This window comes from Drosophila hydei, unplaced genomic scaffold (assembly GCF_003285905.1).
Source record: "Drosophila hydei strain 15085-1641.00,03,60 unplaced genomic scaffold, DhydRS2 tig00000296-arrow-arrow-pilon, whole genome shotgun sequence".
Taxonomy (NCBI): domain Eukaryota; kingdom Metazoa; phylum Arthropoda; class Insecta; order Diptera; family Drosophilidae; genus Drosophila; species Drosophila hydei.
In genome coordinates, this window is record NW_022045705.1 from 1144283 (window position 1) to 1160878 (window position 16596).

Sequence of the window (16596 nt, forward strand, 5' to 3'; positions counted from 1 at the left end):
GTATTCTTTTCTATTCCAAGAATTGAAATTGCAATTGAATTGTGCTGAATATTAGCTGCTACTTATGTTCAAATTTGCAACAACTCGCGTAAAGAGGGAACTGGCTGCGTTGGTAGAGGCGCCGCTCGTATGCAGCTTGGTCCGGGTTCGAGACCAGTGGAGATGAGACGGTTTTTATTGTTTTATTTTTTTTTAGTTATGAAGTGGCGGTGTTGGTAGAGTTTGTGCACGTTGCGCAAATAATCCGGGTTCGAAACCTGGTCTCACAATGTCGATTTTTATTTGTTTTCTTTTTTTTTAATACTCGATACGGAAAATATTAAAAAACTCAAAGGACTGGGATCAGGGTATCTCCTAGTCGGGCACCCCGACTAGAGCGTTTTTACTTGTTATCTTACGTAGAGTTAACCCTAGTTCTTAGTATATATAGAGTTTTTAACACAGGTCTATATAAAATACAAACAGAAGTATAGTTAAAGGCTTAAGAATATGATTTTCTCTAGCCTAGCATCTTGATTCGACAGTTTCTTAAGTATAGCTCAAACACTTCAGAAGCTAGAGTTATGAAATTCGGTACATAAATAGTCTTTTAGTGCATTAACAATAAAAAATGTTATTTTTTTGAAAAGCTAGAATAGAATGGAATTGTATATAATATATATATGTAGGAATAGGGAAAAAATAAGAACTAAAATTTTGCATAACTCGATTGCTTTCGGAATTAGATATGTCCATTGTAATCTGGTAGCTATTTAATAAAAAGCATGAACTTTCCTGATGACTTAAGCCCGTCTACTCCAATCTCATAGAAGCCAGAGCCCACTTCAGCTGTCACCTGTCACTCAAGCACATTCAGCTATGCGGAGCACGTTCAGTTCAACGCCAAAACAATGCAATGCAATTAACAATTATGTGAGACATTATATGATAGCTATAGAATTAATTTTGTGGGTAGCATTGTTAAAGCGAAGCTCTGGATCTTATCATCAATCAGCAGCTGTTGCTGCGCTGTTGCTGTTGCTGTGTCCTCATCAAATGCGCTGTTTAAATGAATTATGCGCTGTTAAATGGATTTCAGGGCGAGGCAATATCATAAATGCAGCATCGATTGCCATGTAATTGTCATAATTAACTGCCACACAGAGTGAGCGAGAGAGCGACAGAGGGAGAGCGGGAGAAGGGAACGTGTGCACAAGATAAAACGGCTTACGCAGCGTATACGCAATATTTGCTTAAGCCTTGCTTGTTTGGCTCATATTAAGCAATTTACTTCGATGCGCACGGGAGGACTGGGCGGTACGCATATAAATTTAATTATTTTTCAATCAACAAACATCAGAGCTCCGTCCCCGCGTCTCGAAGTTTCGTCTCATTTGTGTATTTAGTTTTGCGCTCGGCACGTCCAAAAATTTAATGACTGCTTTGTGCCGTAGCGCTGCAGGTGTCGTCCCAGCTACGCTCCAGGCAGGCAACCAACGCCCAACCGCCCACATTTTTCCATTCTCTTGCTGAGCAACTGAGTAACTGCTGCATTTTCTTTTCGTCAAGCAACAAAACTTTGGCTCACTTTTAGCACCCATAACCCAGTTTTTGTGCCATGCTCTTGCTGACATTTTAATTAAATCCCTAAACGAGAGGAATCACTTTCTCTCTCTCTCTGCCCGTCTCTGCCTGTTTGCTGTTTCACATGTGGCTGCAGTTGCCCAGGAAACGCACTGACATTGGCCCCAATTCTCGCATACAACTCAATCGGCAGCTGCTGCTCCATCTCTGGCGCCACCTGCAGCACCTCTTGAACAGCCGAAAATCTCATCTCATATGATCTCTGGCGCACATATACACACACACGGGCACTCGGCATTCAAGTGCATTGCTACTTGAGACTTTCTCTCGCGCTTAAGCGTCTCCCAAACAAGTTGTCACTGGTTCGAATCCCGTTGGTAGGAAAATAAAATAAAACGAAGTGCCCAAGGCTAATGTTTAATCAATAACGTAGCGCGAGGAATAACAAATAGAAGGTTAGAATTAAGCCTCGAAGAGTATAAGAAAAGCTTGGATAAAGTGTCACGGGTTCGAAGCCCAATGGGAATTGTATGGCCTTTGACTAATGTTTCTTCAATCCAGCGAGTTCGAAGCCATTGCAAAGACTGTGACTAACACTGTATCAATTCGGAAGGCGAAGCATTTAGATACTTTTTCCGATTCAATTTAAAAAAAATATGCCAAATCGAATCACGATTCAAATTAGATCAAGCTATGAATGAGAAATGCACTCAAATGCACTCTGCTCTGGATAAAGTGACTCCCTTTAAGGATTTGACTGTGTTTGAGTAATAACTTAACACGGGTTCGAATCAAAATTCACAATGTACACGATTAGTCTAAATTTTACTGATGCCAATAGACTGTTCAAGAAACCTTTCAAGGCTCGCAATGTCCCCTTTGAACTCTGGTGCACTTATCATTTTTGTGTTAGTGAGCAGTACGATATACAATGGGATTGGAGCCTTGAGCTCCTTAGCCTTCAACTACTAATCTATAGACAAATAAGAAGCACCAAAAAAAATTGTTTTATTCATTCGTTGTTTTTAACAAACGCCTCGCCTTACGTATTCTCAAATCCGCAGATGATAATTGAATAGATAAGTTCAGCATATGAAATTATTATGATATTATTAATGACACTCATAAGAACAGTCAGATAACTAGCTAAATAATAAATATGACTGCTCAGACAAGGGTTTCGCATTTCCTCTGCCCCAGTCTCCACAACCACAAAGATTTCTATCTGGCGAAGCAAAAAAGGAAGAAGTGGAGGAGACAGCCTTTTCCGATATACTCGCCTCAGCTCGTAGTGGCATTATTCATGGAGGCACTTTTGAAATGTTTATTTATTGGCAGCACCAATCGAGCTCCCACGTCAAAAAAATGCTTTTGGCTTCCCGCTCGTTCGCCCCTCGCCCCATCTATGACCACGTGAAAAGAGTTGTCAGTTTCAGTTTGAGTTTCAGTTTTTGAGTTCGAGTCGGAGAACCCTAACAAATATTGTTATCGAAACAAGTCCAAAGAAGCAAACGTCTTATTGTTTGCCTTTTTGAAAATTTCATGCATTTCAAATGAGTGCGAATAGCACGTGGGGTATATTGGATTTATGAGCTTGCTGGTAAAAAGCAGACTTTTGCTCTAAATACTTGCATTTAGATACTATCATATTGATTTTTACTGCGGACTCATCGATAACTCGATAATTTTGTACTATAGATAAATATCGATGTTGCCATATGTTAAGAGTCAGTTCATCTATTCTCTCTTCTCAATGCTGTCTTCATCTCTTTCCTTTTTGTTGTCTCTTCTTTCTTCCATCTTCCATCTTCCCCCTTCTCTTGCCTCTCTTCTATTTTCTCTCTCTCTTTTCCCTCTACTCTCTACTCTCTTCTATCTACCTTCTCTCATTTGATTTCTGTTTACTGAGCATCTGCTCATCGAGCATTCCCGACTTGTTCAGGCTAACTTTTCTATTTCATCATCATCAGAGTAATCATAATGTTACTCAGCTACCCACTGTGCCCATTGTCCTGCCTTAGCAGCCGCTCCTCCTGTTTCGACTGCTTTGCAGGTTATGTGTAGACTTCTTGTTCTTTGGCCACTGCCAACTGCTTCTTCCACTTCATCTCTCGCACATTATTGTTGTTGGCCTACATACGTTTGGCATATCGTTAACGTTGTTTTGGCTTCGTCTATGCGTCTAGCTGTCTACCACGCCTCTGCCACAGCAACAGCCCGCCCCTGCGCGCCGCACCGCCCTTTAACCCATTTGGCCAAGAATCCATCCCGCTGCGTAGCGCGTTTGTCTGTGCTTATGAGCACATCAATTTCTTGTCTCCATCCAAAACCTCACAGGCCCCGCCCATGCCTCGCCCTAGACTCCCATTTGGTTTCGTGCTGACTTGGTGTCGCCTCTTGGCACAATGAACCAGGGCTACGCAGTCTTTCATTTGATAGTCTTGAGAGATCGGGAAAGAGGCGAAGTGAGAAGAATCGAGAAGATGGGAGAAAGAACATAGACGATGGGAGAAGGGAGCACAGGCAAGAGAAGAGAAATATGAGACGACAGAGAGGAAGATGAAGAGGGCGGACAAAGAGAGAGAGAGAGAGAGAGAGAGAGAGAGAGAGAGAGAGAGAGAAGGAGTCCCTACAGAACAGTCTATGACTTCCTATACGACCGAAGAGCAGGCTATGAATATTCATATTCATCTCATATCGATATGAGGCTCCGAAGGCACATTTATTGCTCAAATAGTGCTGAGCTCTCTAACGATAAACATATATTTTATAGTCGACAAGAGCTTTTGAATAAAAGTACAAAATTTATATATTTTACGGATTTTCTTAAAATAATTGTTTATAAACGTTGGCCTCCAGAAAAGATGGGAACGATATTAAGTGTTTTAAATAGGCCTGTTGACAATGTCGGCTGCTACCGGGCGGCGAAGCGTAGTTTGAGCGAAGTTATCCCGGAATCTGACGAAGAATCTGAAGGGCTAGAGGTATGCGATGTGGACACTGATCCCATATGGATAGATGATGTTCTAGAAGACGAGGACGACGAGGAGGAGGCGCAGGCTGAGGAGGAAGAGGAGGAGGAGGAGGAGGATGAGGTGGCTGTCCCGATAGGAACGGGTGAAAAACAAGTTATTGCTGAATCGGTAACTGAAATTATTAGCTTTAATATGCCAGACATTTTCATAAATGGAAACTCTACCACGCAGCCGATGCGTGGGTCCACCTGGTGGCGCGTCTTCATGGGTCTAGTGAGACGTTCGAATAAATTCAAGAACAGTGCAACCACTGCAACCATTGATCCCACCAAGGTGTGCCAGCAGCTAAAAGCAAAGGCCAAAGCTGCAGCCAAGGCTCGCCCGAAACGTCTTGCGCGCAACACGCCTCGCGGAGCCAGAGAGCGGGAGAAGGAGAAGGAAAGGCGTACGGATCAAGCGATCGAGAAGGGGATCGAAACGGCTATAGAAAGAGAAAAGGAATTGGAAAGGGAAAGAGAAAGGCAGAAAGAAATCGAAAAGGAGAGACAAAAGGCGAGGGAAAGGGAGCAAGAGAAGCATATTGATCATCCTCGATCGAGCTCTCCAATATTCCCAGTTCATCTATGTGACCCAAGCAGCAGCAGCAACAAAAGCAAGAGCAACAAAAGTAACAAGAGCAACAGCATTAAAACCAACAGCAGCAACAAAAAGAAGGGCAGGAAGACCATCGGCAAAAACACCAGCAAGAAAAGCATCGGCAAGCACACTAACAGCAACATTAGCGACACTAACAGTAGTAACATTAGCAACATTACAAACAGTAACTTTAGCAATATCACCAACATTAGTAATTTAAGTAACATCAGCAACATTAACGGGAGCAACAACAGTAACAACACAAACAACAGTAACAACAGTAACAGTAGCAACATAAGTAACACCAGCATCACTAGAAACAACATAAACAACACAGACGACGAACAAACTACATTCATCAAATCGATTACGAAAACCGCGAGGCAATCCAGGAAGGGTGGTGCCCGTGCAGTGACGAAGGCCTCTCAGAAAGCCAAAGACAGTCGCATCCGTAAAAGGCCAAAGAAGACTATGCCCAGCTGCAAGAGACAGATGAAACAAGTTGGAAAAGCTCAACTCAAGCCAAAGAAAAAGCAGAAGCAGAAGTAACAAACATTTAAGAATCCCTTGGACATCCCTTGAGTATTAGCTAACATCAAAATTTGAAATTTTACTTTGTTAAATTGTTTAAATTGAGTATGCCTATTCCTTGTATCCAGCAAGACGATGATAGGTGAAGTAAATACTAAAAAAATGTAAAAGAAATTGGAAGCAAAAGTAAAAAAATTATAAATGGAAATAAAATAAAAATAATACAAATATTTCCAGCAATATATATTATAATAAATAAGTTTTTTTTAATGAAATCAAAAAATAGAAAACTTAAAAAATCGAAATATAAATAAATTTATAACAAAAAATAAAAGAAATATATATATTAAATAAATAAAAATGTATTTAAAAGCATAAAAATATATCAAATATTTTAGACTTAAAAAATATACCGAAAAATATAATTGCGCTTCCCGAGCACTAAACGAGAATTGAGCTACATTTAGCAGACAAAGCAAATACACACCCACACATACACACGCAGATTAATTATGGCTTGTTGTGCAGCCCTCGCAGCAGTCGCAGACATTTTGGCTTCAATCAAAACTCACGCAGCGCTGCTCGCAGCGGCGGCGCACAGTGCGTATGCGTATGTTAGCGCAATTTATATTGCTTTCAGCATGTGTGTGCATGTGTGTGCATGCGTGTGCGTACTCGTACTCTTATTGGTTAGCTGCTGTTTGACTTAGCTTGACTGCCCAAAAGCGGGCGTCGCTGTGCGAGTGAACTCTGCGCTCTTGGCAGTTTGGCCGTTTGGCCATTTGGCCACTTCGCTGGGTGTTTGCCTTGTCTGTGGGTTTGTTTGCTTGGTTTTCGTTACACAGCCCAAAACACCTACTGCAACTCAAACTCAACTCTTCAGCTTCTGCTGCTGCTTTCTTTTACGGCCAATGTCAAGACAGGGCTGCAAATCAATCGGTGACAGGGCAAGCCGTTTTTAGTTGTACGTGGCGTATGCGTAATATTGAAACGGCTCAAACTTTGTTTGCTGCCGCCGTGCGGACTGATGATGCCCATAATAATGACGTTCGACTGTAATTTGCCACTCGTTGCTGTTGCTGTTGCTGTTGTTGCCATCAAATTTACGACTATAAGTTTTTGCGACCCACCTCAACCGGCTCCAGGCTCAATATAAAAGTTGCCCTCAACCACATTTAAGTGCAAATATTTGCTAGCTTAAAGTTTTTAATTTGATTTCGTTTTGGCAACCGCAAGCTCTGGAGAACCTTTGCCAGCCAGCAGCGGCGAGGACGAGGCCGATGGCAAGGAGGGGCACAGCACGACGACGACAACGACGCCTTTGCAATTATTAGCCACAAAAATGTATTTGCTAATTTTGCACAAAATTGATAATAATTGCATAATTTGCATACACTGCACGAAATATCCAAGACCTCAAGCTGCTGAATATTTTTGGCCGAGCGGGCCCAGCCCAGACTGAGCCGGGCTGTATTAACCACATGGAAATTAGGCATGTGGTTTTATGCGTTTCGTGTCACAGCACATACAGACCAACATACCCACACACTCATAGATACATACCACATACACACACCCACACACCCACACACACACACAACTGCTTCGGAACTAGTGCAAATTCAGCAAAACTCAGCTACTTGGCCATAACAATTGCCCAAAGAGAAGCCTCAAAAGGGTATCTACAATGAAAGTCTATATATCTATAATATATATATATATATATATATATATATATATATATATATGTATGTATGCATATATATGTGTATATGTATGTGTGTGCTGGAAGCCATTGGCTCTCCACATTTTTGATTTGCGATGCGGCACACGTTTCATTTTTATTGACCAAAGTTGGGGTCGCGTTTATTGCCGCATAATTGAGTAAATATTATGAATGAAACTGATAATCTGCAGCCATTTACCATTTCGATTTCCACATCTTATACACACACAGGCACACAGTCACACATAGTTGATTGACAATGCAAAATGGCTACATGCTGTGCATGCCGAGCGTAGTCCAGCCGATGTGGGGCAAAAAGCAGAAGTAGAAGAAGCAGACACTGTGTGTAGTCAACAAATCAAGTGATGAAAACATTTATTCAACTTCGCATCCATCTTCAATATTCTCTATGTGCCAGAAGTACTTTAGCTATGATATGCGAAAAGTCTAGCGCTAGGCATTGTGGCACAGTCGGACTTTGAATACTTCGATTAGTTCTGCTATTGGCAATCCGATTGGAAATTGATTGATTGACTGAGTACTTATTGATTGAAAGACAGTCTATTGCCTGGTTCATTGAATGACTAACTGAAAGAGTGGTTTACTGATGAGCTGACTTCTAGACGGACTGATTGATTGGCAGAGTGACATAGAGCAATTGATTGACAGACACAGGCTGATTGATTGATTGACAGAGAAACATAGGGTACTTGACTGATTGACTGATTCATTGGTTGATAGACTGATTGGTTGATAGACTGAAATAGAATAATTGATTGACGGACTGATTGATTGATATAGATTGATTGATTGTTAGACTGATTGATTGATTGTTAGACTGATTGGTTGATAGAGTAACATAGAGTGATTGATTAACAGACTGATTGATTGATTGACAGATAGACACACACTGATTGATTGGTGAAGTAATATAGACTGATTGATTGATGGAGTATCATCGAGTAATTGATTGACAGACTGAAGGATTGACAGACAGACACAGACTGATTGATGGATGGACTGACATAATTAATTGATAGACTGATTGACAGGCAGCTTCATTCACAGACTGGCTAATTGACAGAGTGGCATACTCTGATTGATTGTCTAGCTGATTGATTAACAGACGAACTGAATAATTTATAGACTGATTGACACACGGAAGTAATCTGATTGATTAACACACAGATTGACTGAGTGGTAGATTGGCATACTGCCTGATTGATTGACTTGCTAACTGATTGATGCAGCATTCCACTCATTTTCCTCTATGCTAAGGCGATTTGAATAACTGCAAATATCTTCAGCATTTGGCAAAGTATCTATGACATGGTCGCTGGCACAGTTTGTTTGCCGCACGTTCAGCTTAGTGGGTGAACACTGTAGAAGTGACTAGGAGCAGCTGTGAATATTTTGGCTATTGTTTAGTCAAAGACGTGTCCGTTTCCGCGGCTTGTGGCTGATGGCATCAGATGGTACAAAATGCTGGGCGTAGGCTGTTTCGCGTGTGTCTGTGTGTGTGTGAGGGTGTGTGCGTGTTAACAAAACAATGATGATTGAAATGCAGCGTGTGGAATGTGTTGGCAAGCCAAATGCGCCAATTTACAGGCAGCACACGCACCGGTGAACATAGCTAAACACAGAGCCGCACCCCGACATGGAGATGGAGATGGAAATTGAGTTGGAGCTGGGGTTGGAGACAGAGACTTGACCGGAAGTGCCGACTCAATGGCCGATTGGAGGGCGTTGGAGGCACATGTTATCATAAGGGCGTGGCAGATTTCGAGAAATGCGTGAATTATTAACTGGCATTCGCCAGGCAACGATCTCACCCTCGCCCTCGCCCTCGCCGTCGTTCTCGTTCTCGCTCTCGAATTAGCCCGGCAATCAAATTATGCAGACACTTGACACGGTGCCACTGAAGGAAACAGAGGGTCGGCGAGCGACATTCTGGTGTCAGATACGCCCCAAAATGCCAACAACTATTTTGCACCCACTTGAAGACGCGCCGTGGGAAAGCAGCAAATGAGCCGAAATGCCAAAAATTTTCAAGCAAAGCCAAGTCAAGCCACGACAAGGCAAATGAAAGCAGGCAGCAGGCAGTTGATGCTCTCCCTTAAACATACTTATCAAAGCAACTTTTGATTCGGCATGCAAATGGCAGAGGCGAAACGCTCCAGCAAAGAGCAAAGCAAGCAGCAATAACTAAAAGACAAGAGTGCGATAAAAATTGTGCGGGCGGCGAAGCCAGAGGCCTGCAGCTTCAAGCCTCAAGAGCAACGAACCGGGCTGGGCAGTTGCTTGTGGTAAGAATAATATTTGCCAGATACTTTGTTTAGTGACTCCCCACAGTTCCTGAGCATTATGCAAAAGAAACAAGAATCAATTTCTAGGAAATTCTTTAAATTTGAACACAAATTATTGTCACAGGAACAGAATCTTAAAGGAAGCTGGCCACGAAAAGATGCAGACACAAATAAAAGATAGAAATAAAATACAGATACAGATACAGATAAAGATACAGATAAAGATACAGATAAAGATACAGATATAGATACAGATACAGATACAGATACAGATACAGATACAGATACAGATACAGATACAGATACAGATACAGATACAGATACAGATACAGATACAGATACAGATACAGATACAGATACAGATACAGATACAGATACAGATACAGATACAGATACAGATAAAGATACAGATAAAGATAAAGATACAGATACAGATACAGATACAGATACAGATACAGATACAGATACAGATACAGATACAGATACAGATACAGATACAGATACAGATACAGATACAGATACAGATACAGATACAGATACAGATACAGATACAGATACAGATACAGATACAGATACAGATACAGATACAGATACAGATACAGATACAGATACAGATACAGATACAGATACAGATACAGATACAGATACAGATACAGATACAGATACAGATACAGATACAGATAGAGACAGATACTTTTCTACAGGATATCCTTAGGTAGAACAGAATCTTAAAGGAAGCTGGCCACGAAAAGATGAAGACACAAATAAAAGATAGAAATAAAATACAGATACAGATACAGATAAAGATACAGATAAAGATACAGATAAAGATACAGATATAGATACAGATACAGATACAGATACAGATACAGATACAGATACAGATACAGATACAGATACAGATACAGATACAGTTACAGATACAGATGCAGATAGAGACAGATACTTTTCTACAGGATATCCTTTAGTAGAACAGAATCTTAAAGGAAGCTGGCCACGAAAAGATGAAGACACAAATAAAAGATAGAAATAAAATACAGATACAGATACAGATAAAGATACAGATAAAGATACAGATAAAGATACAGATATAGATACAGATACAGATACAGATACAGATACAGATAGAGACAGATACTTTTCTACAGGATATCCTTTAGTAGAACAGAATCTTAAAGGAAGCTGGCCACGAAAAGATTGAAGACACAATAAAGATAGAAATAAATACGATACAGATACAGATACAGATACAGATACAGATACAGATACAGATACAGATACAGATACAGATAAAGATACAGATACAGATACAGATACATATACAGATACAGATACAGATACAGATACAGATACAGATACAGATACAGATACAGATACAGATACAGATACAGATACAGATACAGATACAGATACAGATACAGATACAGATACAGATACAGATACAGATACAGATACAGATACAGATACAGATACAGATACAGATACAGATACAGATACAGATACAGATACAGATACAGATACAGATACAGATACAGATACAGATACAGATACAGATACAGATACAGATACAGATACAGATAACAGATACAGATACAGATACAGATACAGATACAGATACAGATACAGATACAGATACAGATACAGATACAGATACAGATACAGATAAGATACAGATACAGATACAGATACAGATACAGATACAGATACAGATACAGATACAGATACAGATACAGATACAGATACAGATACAGATACAGATACAGATACAGATACAGATACAGATACAGATACAGATACAGATACAGATACAGATACAGATACAGATACAGATACAGATACAGATACAGATACAGATACAGATACAGATACAGATACAGATACAGATACAGATACAGATACAGATACAGATACAGATACAGATACAGATACAGATACAGATACAGATACAGATACAGATACAGATACAGATACAGATACAGATACAGATACAGATACAGATACAGATACAGATACAGATACAGATACAGATACAGATACAGATACAGATACAGATACAGATACAGATACAGATACAGATACAGATACAGATACAGATACAGATACAGATACAGATACAGATACAGATACAGATACAGATACAGATACAGATACAGATACAGATACAGATACAGATACAGATACAGATACAGATACAGATACAGATACAGATACAGATACAGATACAGATACAGATACAGATACAGATACAGATACAGATACAGATACAGATACAGATAAGATACAGATAAGATAAAGATACAGATACAGATACAGATACAGATACAGATACAGATACAGATACAGATACAGATACAGATACAGATACAGATACAGATACAGATACAGATACAGATACAGAAACAGATACAGATACAGATACAGATACAGATACAGATACAGATACAGATACAGATACAGATACAGATACAGATACAGATACAGATACAGATACAGATACAGATACAGATACAGATACAGATACAGATACAGATACAGATACAGATACAGATACAGATACAGATACAGATACAGATACAGATACAGATACAGATACAGATACAGATACAGATACAGATACAGATACAGATACAGATACAGATACAGATACAGATACAGATACAGATACAGATACAGATACAGATACAGATACAGATACAGATACAGATGCAGATAGAGACAGATACTTTTCTACAGGATATCCTCTAGTCGAGCCTATGACCAGATGCAGCTGCTGTTTTTTGGGTCCTGTGTCTTATCAGCTTTCCATTTGCTGTCGCTGGCGCTTCCACATCAACGAGCAGTCCGTTGCGAGGAGCACATGGGGCAAGTGGGCCAAGGGGCAAGTGGGCCACGTGGGGCATGTGGCATGCAGCTCGAATCTCTTGCAGCACTCACAACTCATTACAATTGCCCCAAAGACGCAAAGACGCTGCCAGTTGAAATTGGAGTTGAAGCCGAGAGCAGAGGAGAGAGAGAGTGTTGTGGCTGCAAATTTGTAGCCAGAGTCGCGGCAACCCTCTTATTGCCTCATTTACCACACGCGGGAGAGCCAAGGGCGGGGGCAGTGCACGGACAGGAAGCGTGGTTGGCAGAGAGGCGGGTGGCGGGTGGCGGGTGGCGCCACATCTATGACGCCAACGATTTACACGCCAAGTTGAACTTTTGCGGCGCGCCAGCGAGCGAGAAATTCTTTAGTTTGTTTGGCACACAAATCGCAGCCAGTTGCTGGCAAGCCACGCCCCCTCCACCATGCCAACTGCCTTCTTTCCGTCTTTCTGGCTGCCCACGACCAGCCCCCACTTTGGGAAATGTATTTGTGGCACCTTCTTTTTTTAGCAGCTCCTCAATGCCTGCTTTTGTCTCGATTCGTTGCAAAACTTTTGTGCAAACTGCAGCTCAGGTGTAAATTTAAATATATATACATACATCTACATATACCTGCTTATGTATACATGCTGTGGGCGTGGCAGTTGGCCCTACTAATTGTGACTTATCACAAATTGACAGCGCAACGCTTCGACTCGGTGCACGTCTCGAGAGCTGCAGGAAAATAATTTAAAAAATAATAAATTTGTAAAATTGAGCGACTAGCACATACCCTGCAATTGGTCGTAACGGCAACGGGTTGTACCTGCTACAAATATCCTACGCTTACGCTTATTTGTAGCTAAGCAGCTTACATCTCTATTGTCCCAAGCAGCACGACTAGCCACATACCCTGTGGTAGCGTAGTGATGTTTTTATTATAAGCTCAACTATATAATATGTTATAGTAGGGTATGACGAACTTGTAAAGGCTTTCTTAACTTATTGATATAAGCTCATATGCAAATTTAAGAGGCTATGAAGCCCTGTGGCTGTAGTAAACGACCGAATACCCTGCAGCTAACAATTTATAAACAACAAATTGCTGTCGAGCTTAATGCAGAGCAACTTGCCAGCCCACTCGATTAGCTTACAGGGTATCTGCAGGCATTTAACTGGCAGCACGAGGACATTGATCCCCATTGCTGAAGTGTTTACGGTGCTTGCCAGTGTTATAACTCTCACTTTTAGCACACAATTTGTTTGCATTCTGTGCCGCAATCAACGGAGTAAAACGGAACAACAACAGAACCTGAAACAGAAGTAGAAGTAGGAGAAAAGGCAACAGCAGGAGCTTCAGGGACGAGGCGGCTCTCTGGGGCTGCTGGCATATCAAAAAGTTAAAATGGCAAAATATGAAGGCAAGTTGCAAGCAAGCGGCAAATGGCTGCGGGATATGCAAAAATTAAAAAAGTACGCAGCCAAATGAAATCAAATAAAGACATTCGCATAGCACAGCAAAAGATAAATACAACGAACTCGAAGTACCCTAAAAAGAGAGAGAGAGAGAGAGACATTTCTCGAAACATACAAATTCTGCCTCTCTATCCCTTTCTCTCCAGCAGTAAATGTTCTAAGAGTGAGAGACATAACCTAAAAACATCTCTCTCTCTCTCTCTCTCTCTCTCTCTACAACTCTCTATGTCTCTTTAGGTTTGGGGTCTCTCTATATCTTTCTCTGGTTATCTTTCTTCCTCTATTTCTCAATCTCCCTCTCCTTATCTCCCTTCTCTCTCTTTGTATCCTTTCTCACTTCTTCTCACTCTTCTTATGTCTCTATATATTTTATATCTTTCTCTCTCTCTCTCTATCTCTTGCAATATCTCCTCTGGGAAGGTTGAGTGCTTGAAAGTGATAGGAAATCGAATTAGAATGGTTCATTGGCTTAAGAACTAGATGTAGTCTGAGTTGTTAACATGTCTCGGAACAGAATTAGAACCACTTGACTCCTCTGCTACGCTTCAACTGTTTGGGAATTCTGGGCTAAAGCTCTTCAAATGCGCTTTCAAACATAAAGTCTTAAACTGATTTGCCTGTCAAGATTGCATGGCTATAAATTTGACGTGCGATTAGCCGAGTGTAAGCAGTTCAAGTACTATATCTTGTTTACATATATGTACATATATATCTTTGTATCATTTTGGGAATTCGTGCAGCGTTCGTTATACCCTTTTGCTCGCAAGCCAAATGTACAGCTGTAAACAAATAAATGGCGCATGTGGCTGAGCTGGCTGTGGGGGCTAAGGCGTCACAGCATGCGGAAATGGATAACGCGCGCGTGTCTCCCACTCTCACCCTCACTCTCTCTCTCTCTCTCTGCCGCTCTGTGTGTCTCTTGACGCTCGTCTTATCGCCAAAATATCCAAGCCAAGGCGCCTTCAACATTTCATTTCATAAATTTCGCTTGAAGGCTTGCAGCAGCTACTGCCTGCTTAATTTCTTACATATTGTGCTCTTTGTTGCTCTTGTTGTTGTTGTCAAATACACACACACACACACACACACATGCACACACAACTTTGTCATGGAGTTTTGTAACGACACTCGAAAACCCATCGCCGACTTTCACAGACATTTTGCCATCAAAAAAAGTTCTGTGAAAATCATCTTCAGGTTCCTGAAGCTGCCGCCCCGCCTCTTGCCTCTCGCCTCTCGCCCCTTGCCACGCCTTCTTTGTTTTTCTCGCGACACAAAAACAAAAGCAATAAAAACCGGAATCTACTTAGCTGTTAAGAATCTATTACATGAAGCCACTCGAACATCATGATATACAACAGAAGAAGATAGCAAGAGAGACAGCGAGAGAGTGGGAGAGAGAGAGAGAGCACTCACACTTTCTAACGCGCTTTGTTTTTGCCAAAAAAGCAAAAAACTTTTGCACGCACAACTCAACAAATTTTCATTTGCTTCCTTTACTGTCTCTCTCTGCCTCCCACTCTCCCCCTCCCTCTCTCTCTGTCTCGTACTTTTTTTCTTTCTACTTTTAATATGCTAATTAGAAGACAAATATAAAGTTTCTTCTTCATAACTTTGAGTAGAGAACTGTGATTACATATGTGTGGCTGGCGCCCAGTCAACATTAACATTTCAACTTTGGCCGCCATTTCAAGGCACGACTTCCATGTGCGAGACACGCCCCCCATCCCCCACTGCTGTCAAACAAACAAACGCACCACAAAAATATTGTCAACAACTACTTAATGAATCTTATCAAACATTAACGTATTAGAAGGCTTACAGATGATAGATGACCGCCCGCTGGCTGCTCACAGCCGATGCACAGATATCTTGTCAGACAGCTATAACCTCTAAGCCATAGCTAGCCTGTCCTGCGTTGTCACTTGGTTTTAGGTCATCTTTGCTTTAGCAACAACTTCTTCTTTCCTCTATTTCAACACGCTGTCTGTCTGTCCTTCAGCCATTGTATCCTTGACATATTATGATTTAGCTAAATATAATAACTTTCATATCTGTTAACCTATCCTCCACACTCTATTTTTTCATTCATATCACTAAAGAGAATTCCAATATCTCTTTAGCCAGTCCGCCATCGTCACTTATGTCCAACAGTCTTTCCTATACCAAAATATCTTTATATTAAACATAGCTCGCTCCTATGAGCCTTGTTCCTCTGATCTCTTCGCTCTGGCTAAGCCACTTCTCCATGGTCTTGCCTGCACTTCATTTTCCAAGAGTTTTCCATTTATTTCAGGCAATTTCCAAACAGTTTTAAATTCATTTCTCACCTCTTTATGCGACCTTTGTCTGTTCTCTGCTCTTATTCCGTCTGAGCTGTCTGCCCTCCATGGTCAGTTAATTCCGCCTTGTTATACAGTATCTTCTAACATATTCAAATTTCGAATCACACACATTTCCCATTTCTATTTAGCAACTTGAGCTGTGCTCCATGGACACTTGCTTGTCACTTGGCCCTATAATTATGTGTTCACAATAA

The 16596-nt window shown here is 41.0% G+C and overlaps 1 protein-coding gene and 1 long non-coding RNA gene across 2 annotated transcripts in view; one reads left to right on the top strand and one right to left on the bottom strand.

Moving 5' to 3' along the window:
• The window catches only part of LOC115483036, a 77867-nt gene that overhangs the window by 14325 nt on the left and 46946 nt on the right, over positions 1-16596 (bottom strand). The window lies entirely within an intron of this gene.
• On the top strand, positions 4319-5906 carry LOC111597034 (bromodomain-containing protein DDB_G0280777-like). The gene is made up of 2 exons (XM_023311589.2): positions 4319-4706; positions 4770-5906. The coding sequence occupies exons 1-2, from the start codon at positions 4428-4430 to the stop codon at positions 5721-5723; spliced, it is 1233 nt and encodes a 410-aa protein (XP_023167357.2). The 5' UTR covers positions 4319-4427; the 3' UTR covers positions 5724-5906.

Coding starts and splice junctions, on each gene's coding strand:
- LOC111597034 (XM_023311589.2), top strand. CDS start 4,428: ATGGGAACGATATTAAGTGTTTTAAATAGGCCTGTTGACAATGTCGGC. Junction 4,707..4,769: donor AACAAGTTATTGCTGAATCG/GTAACTGAAATT, acceptor TCTACCACGCAG/CCGATGCGTGGGTCCACCTG.